This window comes from Scatophagus argus, chromosome 17 (genome assembly GCF_020382885.2).
Source record: "Scatophagus argus isolate fScaArg1 chromosome 17, fScaArg1.pri, whole genome shotgun sequence".
NCBI lineage: Eukaryota > Metazoa > Chordata > Actinopteri > Scatophagidae > Scatophagus > Scatophagus argus.
This window is the reverse complement of record NC_058509.1, coordinates 968,528-993,678: the sequence shown is the minus strand read 5'-3', so window position 1 is coordinate 993,678 and position 25,151 is coordinate 968,528. Positions and strand designations below refer to the sequence as shown.

General features: G+C 46.0%; 4 protein-coding genes across 11 annotated transcripts; 2 read left to right on the top strand and 2 right to left on the bottom strand.

The window, feature by feature from the left end:
• The first annotated feature begins 208 nt into the window (after positions 1 to 208).
• lgals17 (galectin 17) lies at positions 209 to 4,902 on the top strand. Its single transcript, XM_046417894.1, has 7 exons — positions 209 to 346; positions 1,476 to 1,519; positions 1,807 to 2,166; positions 2,373 to 2,463; positions 3,343 to 3,521; positions 4,006 to 4,053; positions 4,166 to 4,902. The coding sequence occupies exons 1-7, from the start codon at positions 333 to 335 to the stop codon at positions 4,246 to 4,248; spliced, it is 819 nt and encodes a 272-aa protein (XP_046273850.1). The 5' UTR covers positions 209 to 332; the 3' UTR covers positions 4,249 to 4,902.
• A 174-nt stretch (positions 4,903 to 5,076) lies between these two features.
• Positions 5,077 to 14,306, bottom strand: vps52 (VPS52 subunit of GARP complex). 3 transcript variants are annotated; one of them, XM_046417876.1, is made up of 20 exons: positions 13,973 to 14,304; positions 13,483 to 13,564; positions 13,241 to 13,293; positions 12,523 to 12,598; positions 12,044 to 12,111; positions 11,634 to 11,809; positions 11,405 to 11,555; positions 10,569 to 10,669; positions 10,296 to 10,428; positions 10,094 to 10,151; positions 9,096 to 9,229; positions 8,530 to 8,685; positions 8,323 to 8,441; positions 8,080 to 8,203; positions 7,883 to 7,978; positions 7,695 to 7,802; positions 7,520 to 7,585; positions 6,579 to 6,690; positions 6,212 to 6,330; positions 5,077 to 6,115 (listed from the first exon to the last, which is right to left on the bottom strand). In XM_046417876.1, exons 1-20 carry the CDS (start codon positions 14,066 to 14,068, stop codon positions 5,969 to 5,971), a joined length of 2,175 nt encoding a protein of 724 aa, XP_046273832.1. In that variant the 5' UTR covers positions 14,069 to 14,304; the 3' UTR covers positions 5,077 to 5,968. The 3 variants fall into 3 exon arrangements, with proteins under 3 accessions (XP_046273832.1, XP_046273833.1, XP_046273834.1); XM_046417877.1 differs by having other exon boundaries at positions 13,483 to 13,561; XM_046417878.1 differs by lacking the exons at positions 5,077 to 6,115; positions 6,212 to 6,330 and adding an exon at positions 6,360 to 6,485 and having other exon boundaries at positions 13,973 to 14,306.
• Positions 13,674 to 17,609, top strand: rps18 (ribosomal protein S18). Its single transcript, XM_046417897.1, has 7 exons — positions 13,674 to 13,733; positions 14,327 to 14,422; positions 15,106 to 15,204; positions 15,376 to 15,462; positions 16,238 to 16,339; positions 17,217 to 17,308; positions 17,486 to 17,609. Exons 2-7 carry the CDS (start codon positions 14,327 to 14,329, stop codon positions 17,559 to 17,561), a joined length of 552 nt encoding a protein of 183 aa, XP_046273853.1. The 5' UTR covers positions 13,674 to 13,733; the 3' UTR covers positions 17,562 to 17,609.
• A 386-nt stretch (positions 17,610 to 17,995) lies between these two features.
• On the bottom strand, positions 17,996 to 23,548 carry LOC124074706 (E3 ubiquitin-protein ligase RING2-A-like). Of its 6 annotated transcripts, XM_046417881.1 has the most exons (8): positions 23,263 to 23,547; positions 22,772 to 22,854; positions 22,317 to 22,477; positions 21,767 to 21,991; positions 21,201 to 21,521; positions 20,886 to 21,114; positions 19,603 to 19,828; positions 17,996 to 19,509 (listed from the first exon to the last, which is right to left on the bottom strand). In XM_046417881.1, exons 2-7 carry the CDS (start codon positions 22,847 to 22,849, stop codon positions 19,652 to 19,654), a joined length of 1,191 nt encoding a protein of 396 aa, XP_046273837.1. In that variant the 5' UTR covers positions 22,850 to 22,854; positions 23,263 to 23,547; the 3' UTR covers positions 17,996 to 19,509; positions 19,603 to 19,651. The 6 variants fall into 6 exon arrangements, with proteins under 6 accessions (XP_046273837.1, XP_046273839.1, XP_046273836.1 ...); XM_046417883.1 differs by having other exon boundaries at positions 17,996 to 19,828; positions 22,772 to 22,851; positions 23,263 to 23,548; XM_046417880.1 differs by having other exon boundaries at positions 17,996 to 19,828.
• Positions 23,549 to 25,151: the final 1,603 nt, after the last annotated feature.

Genomic DNA, 25,151 nt, shown 5'->3' with positions numbered 1-25,151 from the left:
CCCGTCCCGAGCAGTTTCAAGGGGAAAACGATCAACAAAAACTTGTTAACTGTGAAAATAAAATTTAAATGTGTTTTTGTTTTAGGTCCAGAGATAGTGATGTCTTAAAAGTGTTTTAACGAACTCAGTCCGGTGATGGTTAACCTCAAGTTTGTTTGGTACTTTTATTTTGACATCTCACCTGCTTGTATTGCGTGTCATCGGAGATCACTCCAAACACAAGCCCACACATCACACACATCACACACACATCACACACACACGCAGCAGCAGCAGCAGCAGCAGCGGAGGAAGGAGAAGAGGACTGGACTGAGTTTCCAAGCAGAGACATCATGAAAACAGTCCGGTAGGAAATATTACACTTTATTTTGAAAGTTAAAGCTTCCTCTACAGTGAGTTTGCGCATTTGCACCAAGTTTCTTTTAAAACTATCAGTATTTATTATTATATCCCATATGCGTATAGACAATAAAGACAAATAGCTTGATCGTTAAATATGACAGGGAATAAGCTTGCGGGCTGGAGGGCTGATGAAGGGGTGTGCGCATTAAAGGGATGCTGCTCGCATCCAGCGGAAGCCCGCCGACGTGTGGCCGAAGTGATGCTGACAGCCTCAAGTTTCGTTTCTGAGCAAACGTGACTGTGGCTGTAAATGAAACTGATGTGACTGACTGAGTGATGGCTGGATGCCAGCTGACAACACAGACCTCAGACCGGATGATGGACGTAACGTGTTTTCTGTCTTCAGCTGAGTTTTCCCGCGAATAAACACGTCAGTCAATTCAATTCAATTTTATTTAAAGTGCCAATTCATGACACAGTTATCTCAAGACACTTTACAGGTGTGTAAACAACAACAACAACCAAAAACAAGAGAATCAGAGAGAAACAGGTCCCAGGACAAAACCCCACACTGAGGCAGCATACTCTGACCGCCTGGAAGGGAGAGGGGGGAGAGGGGGAGAGAGAGGAGAGGGGGGAGATGGGAGAGGAGAGACAGAGACAGGGAGGATAGAGAGAACAGTGCAGAGCAGGAGCAGCACGATCCGGCAGGGCCATAGAGGGTTCAGGATCCAGCAGCGGTGCCAGGCCTCAGGAGGGCGGGGTAGGAGATTCGGGGGAGACTCTGGATCCAGCAACATGCTCCGGAAGTGCTAAGGAAAGATGGAGCTCAAGAGCTCCGGGGGAGAGGACGAGTTAGTGCTGTACCGGCGATGGGACGTGATGACATGATGGGTCCTGAGTCCTGACAGCTCTGACTCCAGCGGAAACACAGACGGAGTCAGATGAAGATTCAGATGAGCCGCTGCATAAATAACAGCTGAGATGAAACCGAGTGAAGTGTGGTCAGTGAAGCTGTCACATGTAACATAAACACGCTCCCTGAAGGCTCCGGGAAAAGCTCTTCTGTTTGTTCTTATGTGACAGACTGTGGACACAAGAAGCAAACACTTTTCGTCTCATTGTTCTTTCAGGTTTTTCATACTCTTCCTGAGTTTGCTGGTTGGCAGTTTAGTTGGTGAGTATCAGCCTGTCTGACACACACACACACACACACACACACACACACACAGGTTTACACATCACTGTGTCAAAGGCAGATCATTTTACTTATTTGTAAATGAGGACATCGCTGTCACATCACAAGACAACCTGCATTCAGTCTCAGCTCCTGGAGCTTTCATCATGAACGTGATCCTCCACCTCGGAGATGTGTGTGTGTGTGTGTGTGTGTGTGTGTGTGTGTGTGTGAGACATGGCTGTAAGAGTCCTAAATGTACGATTTCCACTCCTGTCTCCTTCCAGACTCCTCTTCCCTGTCCTCCCTCCAGCGTGTCATCACTTGCAGGGTGGGAAACCAGGTGGTGCTTCCCTGCAGCTGGAAGTCTCGCCTGCAGGACGTGGCCCCGTCCAGCTGCCACATCCAGTGGACGAAGCCGGTCGAGACCGTGTTCGAGCAGTGGGGGGAGCGGCAGTGGCAGGCGGACGAGTTTGCTGGTCGAGCGACGCTTCCCGAGGAGAGGCTGGACTCCGGCGACTGTTCCCTCATCATCAGTGATGTTCAGATCGGAGACGCGGGGACTTACGAGAGCTTCATGGTGGTGGACGGAGTGAGGTCCAGAAAGACCAGGGTCTTCATTCAGGGCGTCAAGCTGTCTGTGTTCGGTCAGTCGGGGGCTTTCATCTCATTTCTTCTACTTTGTTGTTTTCTATCTCTCCTGTTTTTTGTAGCATTTCTCCTCCGTTTATTGTCCTCCACCCTCATGTCTGTTGTCTTAGATTTTCTCTTCTCGTTTAGACTCTCTGACCTCTGACCTCTGGACTGTGTGGGTGCTGAATGTTGATGGATCTGGTTTTGTCTTCCTTCGCAGACCATAAATCCCGTCTGTCTCTGGGTCTGGGTGAGGACCTGGTCCTGGATCTGCACACCCAGTACTCTGTGAGGGTGGTTTTCCTCGGCAGGTGAGCTGTGTGCATCCTCCTCATTTCTTCTCTTCAGCCTCCGCCCAGCGTCATCCCTTCTTCCTTTGTCTGCCCCTCCACCCACAGGACTGTTTGCGTCACACTGCAGCAGATTAGAGGCCGCTCGTAACGTTATGAGTCATTTCATGAATCAGAGCGCAGTGGGTTTTGGAAAATGAATGATTTTAGAAGAAGTTTCCAACCGAGATGCAGACGGAGACGTCACAAGGACGCTGCTGTCTTTGTCCCTTTTGTTGGCTGTACACTGCACAATTAGCTGTGCTTTGTGATCAAACTGTTGTTTCTTTTCATCTCTATTTATTATTAAAAACTCTGTTTAAATGTTGAGGTAATAAATAATGGAATTTCATTTACTTGACTCAAAGGAACAAGTTTAAAACCAAATGAAAAGTTATTTGTAAACTGTAACAAAAAGAATTTAGTTCTTTAGTTTTTGTCTCACGCTCCGTTGTCTCAGTCTTTGTGTCGCTCTGACAAAGAACTCTGCCAGACCTGATTCCACAGGCCTGGCAGTTACTGAATCGTAACCCCTGTACCGTGATGTGTAACGCAGACGCTTGCCAACTCCTGATCAATACTTGTTGTGTTATTGTGAACACTCAGCAGATATTAAACATGTCAAAGTCTAATTGGCAGATTTACATTGTATTTAGTCACTCATTGCCCCCAGAGGGTGAACCTTTAATGATGACCCCTCTGCTGCCCCCTTCAGGACAAACTTTGAATCACTAGCTGTATGGCCAGAGCTGAAGGAACAGTGAGGCCGTCAGCGTGTTGTTTGTTGTCCTGCTCCCACAGTGCAGTCTGTCGGGGCAGCTGGTTAAGTTGATGTGTGACGGTCGGTAAACTGCTCCACAGGAACAGCTCACAGTGGTCGGACCTGTGGATGAGGGGCAATGAAGACAGCGAGCGCCTGGAGAAGCACCCCCTGAAAGAGCAGCTGACGATAAAGAAGTTAAAGAGCTCGGATGAGGGGACGTTCAAAGTCCTGGATGCTAACGGGCTCGCTGTCAGCACCGTGCAGCTCTTTGTGGAAGGTGAGTCATTCATTCTGGCTGTGACCAATGGCACGTGATGTCACCAGGAAGCGCGAGGGACCGACATCCAGGAACAAGACTGAAAACGATCAATGGCTCCCGCTGTGGAGCGTGTGAACGCGGCGGCAGCCGGAGCTCTGATTGGCCAGCTTCTGTGCGTTGGCAGGAGTCTGGCCAATCAGAGCTCTTTGAGTTGGGAGCACTCAGTTTAAATTAAGAAGTCACAAAATGGAAATTGTTAAAGAACAGAAGTTCAGTCATTACCTCCACACTCCCAAAACACTTGTGGAGCTTCACAGCAATGCAGTGCTGCAGAGTTCTGCTAAAACAAGTTTAACGAGCTTTTAACGTTATTCATTTCAACAGTTTGTTTTCACTGGAACATTACGTGTAGTTTTTGCATCAAATCCTCCCTCAAGCAGTTTTAAATGTCATGATTTGCATCATCCTTGCATGTATTCGATGAAAGTGTCCTGTTTTACAGAACGCACAGATGCACAGCGCCAGGTGTGGGACGATGGAGTTCTGGCAGGTGAGAAACCATTTTAGACTGCGGCAAACAAAGCAGGCTGAGGGACGATTCACATGGAGGGAGGTGTGCTGTGGCCTGGAGTAACCCTCTGTTACCTCTGTTGTCTTTCCAGGCGATCCTGCCAGAAGCTGCAGCTCAGCTCTTCCCATCTTGTCTGTATTCGTTGCGAGTTTCCAAATTCTTCATCTCCTCTAAGGAAATTCATTTGCACAGTAACTCCACACAGACAACGACGGCAACTGCCTGTCCACTGAACACGTGATGTCAGTCTGCTCGAACTAACTCGCACGAGTGTAGAAACCACGAGTCTTGTCATTTCAGGGGGTGTTCTATGTTTGTCACCATAAATAAGAAGTGTGTCAGCAGTGAATGTTGTTAAGAGCTGCTGACGAGCTGAAATACTCCAGGGGAAAAGTCCTGCATTGAAAACGTTGTGGAGTGAAGAGTACAGCATTTCCCCCTGAAAGGAGGAGGTAGAAAATGGCACCATTTTTATGATGTTGTAGGTTGCTCTTCGTATTTAACATGTGTTTATCCTTCTGGGGCTTTTGGTATTTTTTTTCAAAATTCAATAAAATTCTAATCATAAAAAAGAAAATGGCACCAAAAGTCCCCTGAACTTGTGCTGCGGTAAGGTGACCTGGTTTGGATGGCCTCCTTCTTGTTCATATCAACCACTTTCCACTGAACTGATGTTTCGTGTTTGAAATCATTAGCAGTTAATTCAGTCAGATGTTCCTGTTCTCGTCACAGCCACAGATTTGTCTGTGTGTGTGTGTGTGTGTTGTGTAGCCTCCTGTGGTGCCGTGATTAATATTTACAGTATTTATAAATCACTTTTCAACTTGCTGTTGTTCTGTTTGTTCTGTCTTTTCTCCAAAAAGAAAATCTAATGAAGAGACTAACACAATTATTCTCTGCTAAATAAAGATTAACGCGAGCAAAGGCACACGTCAAGTCAGTCAGCTGATCATCTGCACACAGGAAGTCAGCCAAAGTACAAAGTACTGAGAGACGTTGATGTTTCAGGTCTTTTCATGTGATTTAATGACAAGAAGAAAAATCCAGAACATCAGCAGCTTTAGTCTCGTGACGCTGCCTCTCAGTTCTTCAACTTCAGCGTTTTGCAGGAGCTTCTTTTGGGTTCAGTTAAAAAACAAAGACAAAACCACACAAAACGCTTCTGTTCAGTGTTTCATGATAAGCTCAGATTCACAGACAAGCTGGGAGCTTTGTTGCTTCATTAGTGAACTTGTGTATTTCAGTTTACATATTTTCACCATTAAACGAATGAAGGACCATTTTAAACAAGTTTTTGTCTACAATCCTTCAGATTTTAGTCACAAAATGTGGTCAGCCATGTGGTGCAGCTGCACTCTGTCATCACCTCTCCATATGGTCATGGAATACGCTGCTCTCAGATTACCTCCAGACCGACAGGAAACGATGCAGCCTGTACCTCAGTGTATCTCACTTCAGGACTGAAGTGCGGCCGATGCTAACACAACCGCTAACATGGCTGCTGTTTCACAATAAAATATTTCAACTTGCTTTTATTGTGAAGCAGCCACAGGAACTGCACCGACTGACTGCAACCGTTCATCGCAAACGTGATGACAGAAAACAGTCAAGCGCTGCTGCACGCCGACAAACAACCAGTCCCAAAGCAACCAGACTGAAATGTGAAGGATTATGACTTCAGGTGTAACTGACTAAATGAATCTGTGTTTCGTATCGTACAACTTGTTTCATTTTGTGATCTCTAAGTATTTGGTCCTGTTTTAGTGCAGAGCGACTTGGTTCACTTTCAGCTTCACGGCAGAATGTTCATGTTTCTTCAGCTGAAGACGAGAAGGAGAAACCTGGAGGGAATCGACGCCTCCAGACCCGCAGGTGGTTTGCTGAACTGTCAGCGTTAGAAGTTGGGCTTGTGCTTCTTCACCTCCACCATGAGGTGGTGCAGGTTGATGAGCTCAGAGCGGACGGCCAGGCTGCGGAACGTCGGCTGGTTCAGGATCTTGTGGAAGCCGTGGTAGTACTGGATGAGCTGGGTGAGAGCGCCCTGCAGCAGGAAGTGATGCGTTATGACTCAGCAAACTACTCATTTCTTCTCACACACAGTCAGCGTATATCAGGTGACACCCTCCCGCTGCCTCACCTGGATGATGCTGGTGCCGTTTTTGAAGTTGGTGAAGGACCTCATGACATCCTGGCTCATGGACTCCACCGACTGTTTCCACGTAGAGGAAAAGCCCCGAACCAGCTGAGTGATGCGAGCTGCAGAGGATAAACAGAATGTGGTTTTATTCAAGTTGTTCTCACCTTTAGATTCACAGTCAGCTCTTTGTGCTTTCACATGAGAGTGAGACTGTGAAGGCCCGATGTGGTGACAGGAAACAGAAAAAGGATGTGGTGGTTCCTGCCACTTCAGACTGAAGGAGAAACAAAACCGAGAAGACAGCTGAAGGCTAACCTCTCACTACTCTGTAAAACCAAACTAAATGCAGAGAAGCAACTCCACTCACCTTCCTCGTTCTTCAGCCGGTCCAGCTGCCCTTTCTCCATCAGAGCCTCGGCCTCCTTCACGAAGGCGATCATCCCTCCGAATGGGGGAGACAGAATCTCTTCGATGAATTCCTGGAGGGGGCGAGGAGTTTTCATTGGTTAACACCAAAAACATACGAGTTAACTGCTTTGACTTCTAAGTTTAATATTATCCAGATTTTCTTTGTTAAAAGAAAAGAAACTTTATTTCAGTTCTACCAGAAAGACTTGAATTTTGGCTTTTGAGACTGCACTTTTATTGTTAAGTAAATCTAATGACATGCGGAGAAGTTGTTTACAGTCAGACGAGACAAGCGCTAACAGCTTTAGCTTAGCAGCTACAGTGAAGATTTCAGCCTAAAATAACTCTGCATGAAGCTGCATGAAGCCGTTTTATGTTTTATATTTTTTCTTTCAGTTGTTGTAAAAGAGAGTAAAAGAAGAAACAGAACACAACTCTTAGTCTTCCTTTATAAATTTAAATCAGCATGGTTTTAAGCTACACAGAACAAATGTAATCAGATTACATCACACTGTGAGTAATCCAGTCTGTTAACATAAAACACAGTCATTAGTGGATAAAGTATCAAGTAAAACACAGCAGTAATAAATTCTGGTTCTATTTTTCATGTTAATATGTTGTGGTGTTCACACCGAGGCCAACAGGCTTACGGGGTCTCACAGCCGAGTCCAGACTGTAAGAAGTTTACCAGCTATGAGCCAGACTGAAGTCATTTAAGTAAATTGAAACAGCACGAAACCAGACGGCTCCCAGCTCCGCTTCAGACTCACAGGTCTGGAAAGTTAAACTGTGCATTCACACAGTCAGAAACATGGAGTGGATCGATGACTGATTACCGACTGCTTTATTTGCTGAGGGGGTTTGATTTCTCTTTTCAGGACAGCAGATTGTGGTGTTTACCTGCGTCCTGGCCAGGAGCAGCTGCTGGAAACCTTCCACCTCTTTACTGTCGTCTGCTGCCCTCTCCTGGACACACAGGGAACAGACGCTTTCAGAAAAGAAAATCTCGGGCAGGTGCGACAACACCTGTGATCCACACACAGGTAACCAACAAGTGAAATGAGCACATCCTCACCATGAGCACACTGAGCATCATGTCGTAGTTGTTGATGAGGAAGATCAGCTGGTCTCTCCTGGAGGGAAACTCTGCTGCCATCTTCAGCACAAAATTTTCCACCTCCACCTGGAAGAAAACACTCCATACATTAAGTCTGTGACAGACACGTCGCAAACTGTGTGTGTGTGTGTGTGTGTGTGTGTTACCTGCAATTGTCCCAGCAGAGAGTTGGTTCTCTCATTGGGGAACGTCTGGTTGATGCTGACGATGGCGGATGAGAACTCTGCGTAACGACGAGTGATCTGAAATCAGCAAACACACACACACACACTGCTGTCAAAAACCTGAAGAGAGTGTGAGTGTGAGTGTGTGTGTAAAACCTCGTCTGTGTGTTGAGACGTACATAGTGCGGTCTGGTGTCCAGTACTCCCAGTTTCTGAGGGTCTGTGTTTCGGATGCTGTGGATGTTCATCTCGAGAATCAGTTCAAACCTCGGCCACAGCAGCTCCAGCACCGCCTCCCAGTACCTGCCACACACACACGCACACACACACATATCACTGTCTTCATCTGCTTCTGTAAAATCTCACACACACTCGCTGAGTGCAGTGAACCTGATCCTGGTCTTTAAAGGGACAGCACTGACTTGTTGAGGGCTGGGATGTTCCTCTTGGCTGTGATGGCTCTGAACCTCAGAATGATGTGGATGCACAGGAAGATGGCGATGCCGTCGTAGCAGTCGGACACGTACGTGGACATGCTCTTCTGCAGAGACAGTGGGCGAGAGGACATGACATCAGATAAAAGACGGAGCAGCTGACCTAACTGACAGCAGCTCAAGTCCTCTCCCTACCAGAAACATGCTGAGAGTTTTTCCCATGATGCTGTTGAAGAGGTCGAGGGCTGAGTTCCCTGCCACCATGAAGAAGTCGGACAGGAAGAGGTACTCCCTGCAGCCGTTGTCCAGCAGAGCGTAGTGCTGACTGCGAAACAGTGTCTCATAGGGATACTGGAGGACACACAGAGAGGACAAGAACCCTGTGATAAACCGCTTCCATCCTGCTCTTCAAGTCACACACTGATCAGTCTGAGCAGTTTCCAACACACATCCCACAACCTGCCACAAGAGGGCAGTGTGGATCTCCAGTTACAGGGGCACTCGCTGTCCCACATGTATTTCCTGATGCACCATGAGATGGAAAAGATTAGTTGAAATGTTTGTGGGAAAATGTAAACCATTTATGCTGAGGAAAGATCTGCCTCAGGTGTGGACTGGATGGAAATGAGGAGAACTGAGCCTGACTCTCCTGCTCTCTCTGACCGCATCCATAATTAAAGTCACTGAGGAAAATGACCTCGTAAAAGAAGAAAGCAGTTAGCCCGGTTGTGCTGTGGTCTGGGAAGTTTGAGACATCTCACCCTGTTGTCTCCTCTCTGGGCTGTATGTGGGACCAGGATGGGTCCCTCCAGCTCAGCAGGACTCAGAATGGCCCCCCTCTGCCCCAGAGTGAAGATGGTATTCCTGCTCTTCAGAGACGGTTTGGAGAAGAAACCTGCGGCGGCGAGTCAAAGAGCAGCTCGGCTTGTCTTTTCAGGGGACCTAATTACCACCCTCATTAGCACACATCAGATAAGTGTGTTCTTCTGTTCAGTATGCGCGTAACACACACCCTCACATGTGAAACACCTCTAATGTAGAATCACATACCGATCGCTCCTACTGAATGTACCTGCTGCCTGTGAAAGACATTTCAGACATTTGTTTTCATCGTCTGCCAGTTTTGCTGTTGTTCCTTGGAGAGCAGCCAGTTCTGTCATTCACCAGATAACCTCAAACTGTGTGTCTGCCTGTCTGTCTGTCTGTCTGCTGTGTGTCTGCCTGCCTGTCTGTCTGTCTGTCTGTCTGCTGTGTGTCTGCCTGTCTGTCTGAACACAGGTTGTTTGATCAAAACAGCCGCCAATGTGCTCACATTCTCTTGATTTTAACTGTGAATGTAGCTGCTGGATTTAAGGGGACAGTCCAACCCAGAATCTGAACTACCTGTTTCTCCTTTTCCCTGTAGCTCAGTTTATCCATCTGGATGGTTTTGGTGTGAGCTGCACAATTTTGGAGATATCTTCGGGCCTCTTTTGAATATAATGGAACGACATGAGACTGGACTACAACGTCTCTGAGCAGAAATCAGGACCCGGTCACTCGAGGTAACCCACACAGCTTGTGGTGAGCTGCTTCATGTAGGATCTGTTTCTTTTCTCTCAGAATGGGGGTGAGAAGATACTGTGGGTGAAATGCTCCTTTAATGGATGTTTAGAATTGATTTCTAATTTTCATCCTGACTGTCAGTTTCCTGCGTTTCCGTTCTGGGTGGCATCCCCCTCCCCTCATCCAGGGCACACACACTTAGTTTAAAGGATATCTTTCTTGGCTGTGTCTTCTACTCCCATCAGGTCGTCTTTGTCTGCCACCTCCTCATACTGCACACAGGACACACAGATGTCAGCTTACACAAAGACAACATGTTGCTGGTGAAGGCACATAACAGCACAGATAAAGTGTAACTCAGGATGAAGCTGTGACGCCGTGTGGGAGCAGGCGTGTTCCTGTGTGGATGCCCTGACCTGCACTTTGAGCAGCCTGCTGCTGTACGATTTGAAGTAACTGTAGTAAATCTTGCTCATCGTGTCCACGTACTCGTCTCTGATCTCCTTCGCCACCGTCCTCTCGTTGGCCAGAAGGAACTGGTAGAAAAATCTATGGCGAGACAAAACAAGGGATGGAGTGCATTAGCTGTTTTTCAGTCAGAAAACGGACCTCAACTCCGAGTTGTGACGCGATGTCTTTTTCCAAACAAGAAAATCCCCAACAAGAAGCTGGGACACACGTCGACTCACCTGTATTTTAGCAGAGTGTTCTGTGGGATCTGGTAGTTGGTCATTGGCTTCCTGAAGGAGTAGATCTTCTGAAGAATGAACTCTCGGATCTTTGACACGGCCTGACGAGAGCGACAAACATTAAAACAAGTCAGGACCAAACGCACAATGAAAGTGAACGTTCCAGAGGCATCACGGGGAAAAGCAAATGAGACAAACCAAGACATGCAACAATTAGTCAATTAATTGACAGTTTTGGACTTCACCTTCAAGCAAAAACACCCACATAAGGCAGGTTTTCATCCAAATGTAGTGAAAATCTGAACCAAATTTTCAGAAAATGGTCTTGGATTGATGATGCAGTAAACTGAAGTTTTCCAGCTTGTTGACTATTGGCTGGACTAAAAACAACATTTGATGAAATCACTTTGGGCTGTAGGATACTGTGATGGACATTTTTAATGTTTTATTGGGGGTATAACAACTGTGAAACCAACCCACTACCTGCTGTCAACATATCAGAAAACTCAACCTCGACTTCACCATCAGTTCTGACCCCCAACCCAGCGACAGGAAGTTCGACGAAGCCCCCTTTCAGACCAGACATTTGGTAGGGCTATCAACAGATGCCTGTGGCCCCAAGTGGTGCTTTCAAGTGATGCCTGTAAATTAAAACTTTGCAGAGGCCTACAAACGACGTCTGGCTTTACAGAATTGGTACACTCTTGTTTTACAGACCAAATCATTAATCACGAAAATAATCAGGGGATGAATCTAACAATGATAATAATCAGTAGTTGGAGCACGAGCCAATCAATTCAAATAAACGTGGAAAACTCATGTCAAGTCTGTCCCACCTTGAGCTTGAGGCGGTCCACGATGTCCTGGATGTCGGAGCAGGCCAGCGTCTCTCTGAAGCTCAGTTCTTTGGCGAAGTTGATCTTGTTGTTGAGTTCGTGCAGCTGCTCCAAAAACTCCTGCTCTGTCACCGGACTGTCCAGGATGGTGCTGTGACGGCGACACGGGACGGCGTCAGACAAAACGCTCTCACAAGTCTCACGGCACATTTCACCCGCTGTCACTTACGAGATCATGGCTCCGGGCACCACCAGCTCGTCCACCAGCTGGCTGAGGTGGCTGCGAACCGCCTGCCTGTTCTTCAGCCGCACGTTCATGCTGACCGACTGCTGCTGCAGAGTCTGGATCTCGCTGCTGATGGACGACAGGTCGCTCTGGAAGCCGCTCAGCATGCCCTCCATCCGCTGAAGGAGCAAACGGACACACGGAAAGCATTATTCAGGTTCATTACTATCTTGTTGGGGGAAGAACACAGACAACAAGTTCATTTAATTCTGTAAGGGGAAACAGCAACCAGCTGACAGGGAGACACAGAAAACAGAGACGAGGACATGAAGGGAGACCATCTGCTGTTCTGCATTCTTCAGAAGCCTTCCTGACTTCCCACAGTGGACTGTAGGTCGAGGGTGACATCTTACCTCCAGTATGGAGTCACAGGCGGTGATCTGGTTGTGCAGGAGAGCAATGTTCTGACTCTCCTTGATGTCTGACAGATGAGCAGTCAGGAAAGCAAACAGAGATTGTCTGAGTGTTGGGGGGCGCGTGTGTTTGGTCTGCAGTGTTTGGGTGGGTGGTGTGTGTGCCACAGAACATCCAGATGACCAGAACCCGAGGTTTCCCTGCAGAACGTTGCCTCGTAAACACATGATTCATGTTATTCACTTCACGTGTCAGCGGTGCTCATGTTGTGGCTGATGGGCAGATGTGCTTGCTGACAGGATCACACTGCACTGAATGATAACACCTGTACAGACAGGTGTCGATACCAAGACCTCAATAGACCCTTCAATAACATTAAACTTAAATGAACTCCAACTTCACATTAAGGAAAGTGAGTAAAGCAAAAGCTGCTCACACACTCACATGTCTTCTTACAGACTTTGAGCAGGAAGGATACAGTCTTTGATGGAGGCCTGTTCAATCCTCTGCAGCTCTGACTCCACCTGTTTGGAGTACTGACGGAGGTCAACGCCCTGAAAACAGATGGAAACTTCCTCTAAACGAAACAGTCAGCAAAATGTCGATCGATCAGAGCAGAAATGTTCAGCTGACACCAAACCTGTCACATGGTGTCCTCATACTGTCCTCCACACAGACAGACAGTCCACAGTGCATCAGAATGTTTCATTGTAAACAGAATAAAGAGATACTGCAAATTCTGACTTAATAAATCCCCAGACTTCAAGAAAAAAATTAGATCACGGAAGGTGAAACGTAAAAAGTGCTGAACTGTACTGATATGTTGAATTCTCATCTTGACCATTGTAGTCAATGGGGAAAAAAACATCTTTAAACATCAATTACTCCAGTATGGAGGAATCAGCCTGTGTAAAAATAAAATGTCATTTAGATAAATTACACATACACACATTCTCATTACTTTCTCTTGGCAACTGGGTTTTTTTACACTGCAAAGCCTGTAGCTCGCAGTGTCATAGTGTCAAGTCATCTGCAGTCCTCACTTGGCAGGAACTCGTTCCTGCAGCCTGGGGTTGAGGGTTTGAGCAGCGGGTGCTTGTCTTCATTACCATAATGGCTAATATTGAGCCTCTATTGCTCTGTCAGACCTCCATGTCCAAGCTGCCAATCAAACATCAGTGTCACGATGTCCTCACCGTTTTGAGCGCCTCCTTCACAAGGTCATCTTCCAGATTGGCCTGGATGTGAACTGCAGGGGACACAGAGGAAGAGCGTTTGCATGTGGCAACTAAAACTCTGCTGTGGTGAAGTCCTAATCGCAGTATTCTGTTGTACTGATGATCTGTTTGTTTGAACAGTATCAACACAAAACAACAGGACTCCATCCATCAGTGCCCTGGTTACAGTCTGAGGCCTTTTCATGACAAACGTCTCTTACTGTCCACTTCGTCCAAGATAAACTCATCAGTGGTGAGGTCCAGTTCTCCGAGGTTGAGGTTCGTGACGTCTCCATCAGTCTTCTAAGAGAAAACCAAAATAACTCATAGGTGTGTTTGACATTTACACCTGATTGATGACTTGGCTGTCAGTTCACTAACTCACTGAAGACAAAATAACACAATACAGGTTACGCTGACGCTTTGTTTCCACAGGTGTTTTCCGCAAGATGCTAACGGCTATATTATCAACGTCAGTACACCACGTCAAAATACTACATTTTGTAACATTATGTGTATCGTCACAACTTTTTAATTCATACAATAGCTGTTCGTCTGGAGAGGTACATTTCAGTGAACGAAATCTACCGTTCAGTCATAATGCCTCCTGTTGTGAATGCTAACTGAACAACATTAACTGACAGGAATCCAAGAGCGCATAATGCGTTAAACGTTTAGATTCTCACACCAACTGAAAGAAGCAAATATCACCTCATCTTGTAAATACGCCATGGCGATTTCTGTCGGGTTTCCGGCTGTGTTTACATCGGGACCAGCTCCAACTGCAGTTGCGGTTCCCTCCGCCATTGTGTCAACTTATGCAGGGGAACACAAAAAAACTACAAAATGCAAAGTTCCGCCTGGGCGCCACTGCAAAAAAGTGCCCTTGCGTTTGTGAACAAGATTATATATCTTATAGATATATATATCGACTATATTCTGTGTGAAACTGTTAAACATGAGCAGAATATATCAACTCAGTTAACATTTATTTGGCTTGACTACGTTCACACCGCTGCTTATTGTTCCACATAACCGGTGTTTAACGTCCTTCTTGTCGGACAGATGAAAAGTGATGGACTAACTTCCGTTGGTCGGCATTGTCAAACTCTCGCGAGACAATTGCCGCTTCCTCTTCGCACGGAACCTACTTCCAAGATGGTGAGTACATTTTCTATCGACCTGGAATAGGTTTGAAATCCACAATCATCTAGGGGTATTTTTACTTGCTTATCACATGTATACCTGTGACGAAGCTTTCACATGTTGTGCGAGCGGATTAGTGTTGAATTGTTGGTATATTAGTTTCAGAACTTGGCGTATTAACGCAGTTTACTGCCAGCGCTGAACTGGAGTGATCGTAGCTTCTTAGCGTGAATGGTTGATTCAGCCCCGTGTTCTGTCCGTGTTCAGTACGTACACATTTTCCGTTTGTCCACGATTAAAACTGAGCTGCTGTCCGGTTATAGGTCGCATTTCATTTAGCGGCGTTGCGTAAGAAATATTCTTAATGGAAAACCGTTAGCTCTAAAGCTAACAAGCCTAGTACTGTTCCACAGAGAAGTGTTAGCATGTTGGTGTGATCGCGTTGAACGTGGATGTTGCGTCTCTGTGAATGGATCGAAGCCGAAGCAGTTAAGGTGTCGAGTTGATTTGGATCTGCGGTTTCAAAAGGCCCATCGGTCTTGGTTGCTTTGGGGATTCCCAAAAGCCGACCAGAGCAGCAGCAGGTCTTGTATCTTTGCTAACTGGAGCCAAAAGTGTTCGCTGCAGATGCACAGAGACGTGCAGTGAACTTAGAGCTCAGGCACCCAAGTTGACATTCATTTGTTTTGTCTTTTCAGTCTCTGGTCATCCCTGAGAAGTTCCAGCACATTCTTCGTGTTCTCAACACGAACATTGATGGCAGGAGGAAGATCGCCTTCGCCATCACTGCCATCAAGGTAAGATCACAGACATCTGCCGTTTGTCTTGATTTGAAATGCATTTACAGCTGTTTGCACTATTTAAGCCTAAATGTATTTTTACAGCTTGTTTATTTATTTATCTGTCCTTCATTCATTGTATATTGGATGTACAGTGGCACTGATGTCCCCGTCTCTCTCTCACCTCAGGGTGTTGGCAGACGTTACGCTCATGTTGTCCTGAGGAAGGCCGACATCGACCTCAACAAGAGGGCTGGTGAGCTGACTGAGGAGGAGGTGAGGAGAGCCGGCTGTCTGGTCAAACTGATGAAAATTCTCTTATGAATGGAAACTTAGAAAAGCTGTCAGTACAGTCTTGAGTGATCCTCTCTTCATGGCTGGTTTCTTTTTCCCATAATGTCCTACGTGTGTATATATGCTCTACACCTGTGCATTTTTATCTTTGGACCTCGTTGTGCTTCTTCTTTTGGTTGCTCCTCCTGCAGTTTGAATTTTTGCCAGGTGGTTTCAGCTCATAGCACTGAGTGAGTTTTTGGTTGAAATGTCAGTTTTTAAACTTAGAGTAGGTTATTATCCCTGATGGAAACCTTTGGAGAACACGGTTTGTTCAAAGGCCGCTGGAAATTTGAAAATCCGCCTTGTTCTGCCGTGTTTGTGAACACTTTTGAAAACACAGCAGTCTTCATGCAACTTGATGAAACTTCAGCTGACACTGATTTTGTTTGAAAGTATGATGTTGATGTTGTTGAGAAAGTTGTGTGTGTGTGTGTGTGTGTGTGCGCAGATGGTGTTTCCAGGCCTTTATTTTGTGTTGCAGTGTGCAAACTTGGCACCAGTGTGGTGTTAATATTATCAGCATTGGCAGCTTGATCAGAGTTGCATTCAGGTGTGTGCGATGTTGCTGGGAAATGGCAGAAGCAAAAAATAAATTGCATGATACTGGACTGGTGCACAGACTCACGTCCTCGCCGACACCTGGTTCAGCTTTTCAGGCCGTATCAGAGGAGTAGCTCCGAGGAACGACCCTCAGATTAACGGTCCTGTTTTTCAGGTTGAGCGTGTGGTGACCATCATGCAGAATCCTCGCCAGTACAAAATCCCAGACTGGTTCCTCAACAGGCAGAAGGACGTGAAGGACGGCAAATACAGCCAGGTAGGTGACTGCCAGGAAAGCATTTGGCCCTCTGCTGAACCACTGGACAAACAAAAATGATCATGAAGTCAACCCCACCAAGTCTGTAGGATATCGAACATTAAACATCTGGACTCGGGCTGAAGTCACAGACCGAACAACCGAAGGCGTCAGTCAGTGTGTACGTGAAGCCCTCTTAACATTTAGGTCACAAGCACAGCTGTAGATGGAGGGCAGACTGCTTGGATGACATTCCAGCATTTCACTGGAAGACGTGTTGTCACAAATTATCATGAGCCAAAAAGTAGGCGCCCAGTCTGACAGTGTTAACCACAGAGGCTCTCACTCTGAATTCAGGTTAAGATGAATGAATGTTGAAACATGCGTCAGTGTTGGCTGGCTGAGCACTGGGTCTAATTCACACACGGATGTGTTGATATGGCAGCGGAGGAATGTTGTTTGTGCTGGTAAACAATGACAAAGCAAAAGAAGTTCTTTACTTAGCTGAGTTAAACTAGGTCATCAGGCTTTAAACAAATCTCACCCCAACGTTCACTTTTTTTTAACTGGCTGTCCTCGAAAAACCTCATCGCATCACGTGAGCATCTTCAGCCAGCAGATGTTTTAGTTCCCTGAATTTAGTCTCCTGGGTACAACGGGAGATAAGTAAGTTTGTCATTTAGAGACGGTCACAAAGTTTGTGCACCAGAGGCCACTGACAGGGTGGAGCTTTTTAAAAAATAAATAAATAAATAAATAAAAGAATTGTTACCAAGACTCACACTGACATGGAGTCTATCAGTGCCTGAGTCCAGCACAGGTTATACTGCATATGTTGCAGTTGTTTAAGTTCAGTGGTTCCTTGTGGGTGCGAGCTAACGACTGCGTCTGCTTTCAGGTCCTCGCTAACGGCCTGGACAACAAGCTGAGAGAAGATCTGGAGAGGCTGAAGAAGATCAGGGCTCATCGTGGTCTCAGGCACTTCTGGGGGTAAGAGATCTGATCTGGCCAGCTTCACGTTGTCTCTCTTGTTTTGCTGTACATGCTCTTACTGCTTAAGAAACAGCTTTTTGAATCATCTGAGCTGTAGTGCTGCTGCGGACTCGTGCTCAGATCAAAATGTCTGGAAGCCCATGTGGCTTTAACCGTCTGCTCTTTCTCTTCCAGTCTGCGTGTGCGCGGTCAGCACACCAAGACCACCGGCCGTCGCGGTCGCACCGTCGGCGTGTCCAAGAAGAAGTAAACTTCCCCTGCTTCCCTTTTGTGTCAATAAAACACCACAGTTGTCAAATGCTGTCTGTCCTGGTGTGCTGCTTTCTCTTGTACATTTTGAATTCAGGAGCAGTTGTTGGAGATTCAGCGCTCGCGTCCTGCTTTGTTTGGGAATCTTCTTCTTGTTTGAAAAGTGAGTCACATTCGTGAAGTTTGAGATCTCATGGACACAAACTGTCAGCACACTTTGAAATGCATGTAGAGACTTAAAACATTTCTACATTTAGTTCAGTGCATTCTGCCTCCTCACCACTAGATGTCCCTAAATGCTACAGACGACCATTCGAGCCTTAAAACCTCTGGAGACCTGCCCTCTCATAACTTGTATATGATCTGTTCCCTGTGCGACATCTTGGAAAAGGACTTAATCAGAACATTTCACACAAAGTGTCTTTTTTTTTTTTAAGTTTATTGTGCTGCGTTGCTGAAATGACAACAGAAGGGCAGTGTTTGCATAATTTTTAACATAGTTATTCAGTAAAAACTGAGGTAAGGCAGGAAAACTTGCGTAGCTGCAGGAAACTCGTGTAAAGTGCAAAAACGATCAACGTGGAGCAAAATCGGGTCAAACCCAACCACAGTCTATGGCTTTTCGAGATGAGACCATCTTCTGCAGAGTTACAGAACATTTCATGCAAACTTCAGAACCAAAAGCTTTTCTACACAAACTAAACCTGCAAATGTGTTTAAAGAACAAACGGGTGGATGTTAAAGCTTTATTTTGCTGGGAAATGAGAAAACTGTCTCATCTTTAGTAAAATATAGCAGATGAGTAAAACGTAGCGGCACAAATCCGTTATGTGGAATGAATGAAGAAATAAACCCCAACCACAGTCACCTCGTCTGTGCCTGGTGCATGCTGGGATATGCTCCAGCGCCCCTCAGAAAACCACCCTTCAGCTTCAGTTCTGACTTCTGATGAGAGTCACATCAGGGCGATTTATTTCCCTCAGTGATTCACCAACAACTTCAGTCTTCCAAAAGCCTCGTAACAGTCTTTTCGTTATTTTTATTTCACTGCTCTGATTGGTCATTTCTGTTTGAGGACAGAAGTTAAGGTGAGTCTGAACACCTGGACGGATTCTGTCTCGTTTACTTCATCGTCCTGTTTTCTGCTGGGAGTAAGAAAATTCTCAAAATTATCACTTGGTACCCCACAAAGAAAAGTTTAGACTCTTGTCAGTTTCAATTTTTCACTTCTAATCTAATAATGTTGACTGACTTCTTTCTAACTTCCTGTTCCTTTTTTTTTTTAAATTTCTCCTGACTGAAATGGGCGTCCAGATGCACGGCCCCAAAGGGACTGGACAGTCTGGCAGAGTTTTGGAGATACTGGCTGTAGAAATGTCTGCTCTCTCCTCAATGTAACGAAACGTCCACTCATCCCTGAGTCTGCACGTTCTTCTTCTGCGCGGCGATTCGGAAAGAAAACATCCTAGAGGAAACTGCGCACAAGCAGCTCTGGATTACGGGGAGTAACAGGGTACTGCTGTTGATCTTTTCAGATGCATTTAGCGCCATTTAGTTCCATTACATTCAAGAGAAGGCAGACGTCTTCAGAACCCAAAACCCTGCAGCTCACACCGAAACCATCAGACGTACAAACTGAACTACGGAGAACAGGAGAAACATGTAACTTTGATTATAGGACGAACTGTCCCTTTAATACATTTTCCAATTTTCGGATTTTCGATTTGTTGTTTGTATGTTTTATGACACGGATCAGAGAAGTTTGCAGCTGCAGACTAAATGTGTTCAGCCGTAAAATATTTGTTATATAGTAAAAGGATGTGAAGCAGAAGCCAATGAGTTGCAGGAGCATCAGGAGCGAACAGATGGAGGAAGTGACCTCATCTCCAGGCCACAGTGGAGAGTCAGGCTTCAGTTCTGAAGACGAGGTCTGGTCTTCAGTCGTCTGTCTGTTAAGATTTTGTTCCAAATGAAAGCAGTTCAGTTTGTAGCTGAAATCAAATGAGACTGAGTTAAGTGAAGACAAACTGTGGCGACTGAACCTTCAGAAGACAATGTGGCTGACTGAGGAGGTGAGGAAAGCAGAGCAGCTCAGGCCTCCCTCTGAGGAGGAGGAGGGGGAGGAGGAGGAGGAGGAGGGGGAGGAGGGGGAGACTCCTGCGGTGGTTGTTGTTGCTCCTTGGTGGGAGCGTAGTAAAGCTCCAGAGGCTTCCTGACCTTCCAGTACTTCTCGTTGACCAGCTCCAGAGTCAGAGAGCCGTTCAGCGTCTGAGAGGGGAGAAGACACGATGAAGAGGGAGGATGAACAGCCAAACAGGCAACCCGGACAAATCAAACCAAAACAACGCATGGACAGACAGAACAGGGAAGTCACCTGATGAATATGCAATCAATTAATCGTTTGGTTCGTTAAAAAGTGGCAGAGAGACCAAAACTCTCCACTTACTGTCAGAAATGACAAGAAAAGCAGCAAATCCTCACATTTAAGATGCCGGAAGCAGCAACTGTTTGACTGAAGCAATTCATCAGTGACGAGACTGACAGCACTGGGCAGCTCCTTCAGCTCCTTCAGTCACCCCAAGTGAAGGAGGGTCACTGCAGGTCCAAGCAGCTCGGCTCCCAGCAGGCCCCCCCAGAGTCCACCACAAACTGAACCTCAGTAAGTCACTGTGCAAACATCCCCATCTCCCAATGCAACACAGCTTTAAAAAGGGTGTAAATATCCCCATATTTTTTTACTTTGCATATCTTTTTTACTCGATCCACCTGCACCTTCTCTTATCCACTGTGACAGTGAATTTCGTTGTCGGCTGAAAACTGTTCGTTGATGAATAATTTTTGTCATAGTTCTTGTCAATGACCTTTCTTTTTGAGACAGAACCTGCATGCATCACGTTGTGTCAGAGAAAACATTTTCATGGCGACACAGACGAGTCGAGACACACTCCCCGACAGACAGATCTGTGACGGATCAACATGGGTCCACAGGATGGACCCACTGACATCGATCAGGCTCTGATGCACTCACATCGGCTCAAACCTGCCTTCAGTTCAGTCTGAGCAATAAAGAACTTTAGAGCTAAAAATTAAACTACTAAAAGTTTTGGAAGACTGGCAGTCAAAAAAAATCAACTAAACCACAAACCAGTCCGCATTTGAGCTCAGCTGGCTGTTTTTCTGGGAATTTCTTTGGGTTTTGGACTGTGGGAGCCTCTGATGGACATTTTTCATTATATCCAACCTCTTCTTCACTCCAGAAGAGAAAGCGAACACGTGGTCGCTCGCAGCTCTCGTACTGTATGAAATAATGCGTGTTGCCACTCACAGTGAACTGTCCTCCTCTCGTCATGATGTAGATGGTGTACTGTTTCTCGCTGATGGTGCCCAGACTCGATCCCTCTCCACTTCCTGCTGCTCCTTCACTTTCTCCTCCTTCTGCGTCTCTCCCTTTGTCCTCCGTCTCTCCGTTGGTGCGTCTGTCCTCCAGAGCGACGCGCAGGGCGAGGTATTTCGACAGATGGTCCACTGTGGCGTTGGCCGTCGTCTTCACAAATCTGCACAGGAACAACACTTTGATAGAAAGGAAGTGATCACATCCACCCCTGATTTTACCGTTGAGCTGCTTTAGATTCAGCCTGACCTGGTCTGGTTGTAGTCCTGGGGGTGGACCAGCTGTGGGTGTGGTCTGAACACCAGCTCGATCTCGGAGCCCGGCCCCTCTCGGTGGCGTCTTCGTGGAGGGGTGGGGCTGCCGCTGTCCGCCTCGCCCGCCGAGCCGTCATCTGACGCACGCGGTCGCTTGCGGCTCGGCCCGGCCTCTGAGGCGGTTTGGCCAATCGGGTGGGGAGCGTGCGAGGGGGCGGAGTCGTGAGACACATGTGAGCGGGCGTCGCCGTTCTCCTCCCCGCCACTGAAGGTGGTGTTGTCACTCTCCTGTGTCGGCTTCTTCACCCGGTGATTCCTGCAGGGCAGAGGAAGACACATGAGTTTTCTGTTGTTTCTGTTTTATTCTCTTCTTATTTTAGACTTAGACACACACACAGTTTTGTTTATATGCCCTATGGGGACATTACACACACGTACATCCGTTTTCCTGGAGACTCACTCTAACCATAACCTTTACCCTAACCTTAACCTACACCCAACCTTGAACCAAGTCTTCATCCTAATATAATAATAACTTTAACCCCCCGTTTCCTCCCCCACCTCTCGGACCTGTAGCGGGCCTGCTGCCGGAGCCCCTCCTCGATGCTGGAACTCAGCGCCTCCTTGTTGTGCAGCCTGTTGAGACGCTCCAGGACGCGGCGCTGGTGGGCCTCGTACTCGTCCCGGCTCGGGTAGATCTTGGAGATCAGCGCATCGAAGTTTGAGTCTCTGCGCAGCGAGCGCCTGGAGACCAGCTTCTTCCTGCACGTTGGACACTCTTTGTTCCTGTGGACGGACGAGACGCTCACAGCTCATTCAACGTCACAATCACAATATGTGCTTTTTTTGTTTTAAATACAGTGTTTTTAAATACATATTTAATTTCACAATGTTGTTCTTTCTTGTCCCTCAAAGGTGTGATGGGTGAGACTGGCCACCTGTGGAAGGCAGCAGGACGTCACCACAGTAACAGCCAGCTCCTCCTAGCTGCCATTAGCTAGTTAGCTGTGCAGCTAAAGCCCTGGGGGGCTACACCGCGGGCTGAGGCTGTCCACAGGTAACATATCCACATTTCATAACATCCAAAGTACTGAAGCTGAGTGGAGCTCACCCTGATCGCAGCGCGGTGACGATGCAGTCGGAGCAGAAGCGGTGCAGACACTCTTTGGTCGTCATGGTGTTCTTCAGCATGTCCAAACAGATGGGACACATCAGCTCGCTGTGCAGAGAGCGAGGAGACACGGCCACCTCCGTCCCGTCCATGATGGCCTCCTGAACACACACATACCTTTTTACTGTATACCTGTGAGGACATTAAGCACCTCCACTGTCGCCTCAGAAGTGCCACATCATGTTTTACAATTTTCTGCCCTTTGTTTTAATTTTTTCCCTTTTCGCGTAAATATTTCCAGTGTTGACCACTATAGAGCTTTTACTAAAAGAACTACAAAACAAAAACAATCAATGCTTTGCAGTTGATGCAAACGTCAGAACTAAAACCAGATGGATAAAGGACTGCTAAAGCCAGTGGTCCCCCCCGTCACACACACACACACACACACGTACCTGGGGGCTCCTGTGGAGCTCGTACAGACTCAGCTCCCAAGTCTTACTGGGAGTCTGGATGTTCACTGGAGCTGCCATGACTGCTGTGAGAGAGAACACACACACATGTTCAAACAGCTGCACCTCCACCCGTCGTTCTCCATGTTACAAACCCGACACAGCGACTTCCATGAACACTAATCTCTGTGACTCTGGCTTCTTGAAACTTTAAGTAAACGACCTAATATAAACACACACCACGCTAAATTTATGAGAAGCAACACGATGTTTTATTGGGGGTGTCTTTCTTTATTCTCATAAAACACACTGCGCGTTAAAACTTCCGACCGGGACATGACAGTGATTCTACATCACGGTTTCGATCAATAAACAAGTTTCTAAAGTTGTATTTACGTACATGCACGACAAATACAGAGCTAAATCTTCATGGTCGTCGACCGAGACTTTTCAGTAGAGAATGCGGAAAGCAGGAAGTCAAACCAGAAACTCACCTGACGTTAAACTGACGGACAGCTGACCGGAGGAGAGACGACCCCCTCCTCCTGTACAAACACTCACGCAGCCACGCAAAAACTAATAAATTACTCTAACGACACACTCTGGTGAGCACTTTCTGCCCGAGTCGCTGTACTGTCGGCAGAGAGAGTTCCGGTCACTGCTGTGCCCTGCTAGAAGAGAACATAAGACAAAACAAATCGAGAGCGCAACATTTCTCGAGCCCCACCTGCTAGCTAACATTAGCTGTAGCCATTCTTCTTCTCCCCGCATAGACTTTCTTCTCGGAGGACTCACCGCTTTTCTCTGTTGCACTGACCTCCAGCGGTCAGTCGATGCATGACAACCCAAACTATGGCGGAAAGATAGATAGATAGCCAATACATAACATGTAATCAATACACTATATGGACAAAAGTATTGGGCCACTTGGCCATCGCACCAACAGGGACTTTAATGACGTCTCATTGTAAACACACAGACAGCTTTGCAGCTCTAACAGCTTCCACTCTTCTGTGAAGGCTTTCCACAACATGTTGGAGTGTTTCTGTGGGAATTTGTGCCCATTCATGCAGTAGAGCATTTGTGAGGTCACACACTGATGTTGGACCAAAACTAAAAGAAAATGAATGAAAACAAGAATTTAAAGGTAGGAAAAGTTTAATTTGATGTCAAAAAGTTCAACAGTCCTTTTATGATGTGTGTGTGCTAAGCTAATTTAGCTTATCTATCTTTATTTTTTATATTTTTTATTTTTTATTCTATTCTATTCTATTTTTTATCTTTTATCTTATTATTTGTGTATATTTGTATTGTATTTTTGCACAGTCGTTAAAAGGAGTGTTGTTTTTTCATTTCACTGTGGATGCACATCCACATGTGGCAAATAAAGAATTCTGATTCTGATTCTGATTCTTATTGTGAGCACTTAGCAAATATTGATAGGATTCAAGGATTCAAGGAGCTTTATTGTCATTTCACACATGTAGAAACATGAAGTGGAACAAAATTAGTTTCCCTGGTCCCGGTATAAGCCCAATAACCTACAAAATACATAATACTATAAATACAAAACAACACTATATAAATATAAAAACAAACAGCATAAAAAATATAGACATGCAATGGCAACAATTATTAGATAGAGGGTGACTGTGATGGCATTCAGATGAAGTCAGTTTTAAGAATACAAACCAATATATGGCACATTTCTGGGAATGATTTTTTCGTTGTAGCTGATACAAAACCGGGTAACTAGGTAGATAATTTGGGAGACAGTGTAGGCATCAGTGTAGGCTCTCACTGTCAACTCTGATCACAAAATTTCAAGAAATATTCAACAATGATTTCTTGCTTTCCCTTGACCTTAAATGCATGTCTAAGGCTAGTTTATATCATGTACAAACCCATTATGGTAGGCTGATTGTGATCGTACATTAATTCATCAAAGTATCAGCTCACCATGTCATCACATGTTGCAGTTATCTAACGTATTCATCCCTGTGGCTATCAGTTCCCTTACATCTGTTCGTCAAGTCCTTAAATTTCTCCAAAAAAAAAAAAAATCTTCAAAGCATTACAAAGCAAAACCCACAGTGTCTTCATGAGTGCCATCAACATTTTCATGGACTGATGTCAACATAAAGTCTTGTGGCTAGAGAGAGTGTGTGTTGAGAGTTTTCATCGTGTCGAATGAATCCACCAAATGACGCACCAGTTCAAAAGCTTCTAATAATAGCAAGTTAACTGAAACACACATTCCCAAACAAGTGAACCATGTACAAGGACGGCCAATTAGTCTGATGTGGTGAAATGCAGCCTGTCAGGGTAGCACTTTGAGGTGTGGTTCAGCTTGAACTTTATGAAGAAATACCGAAGAAGCAAT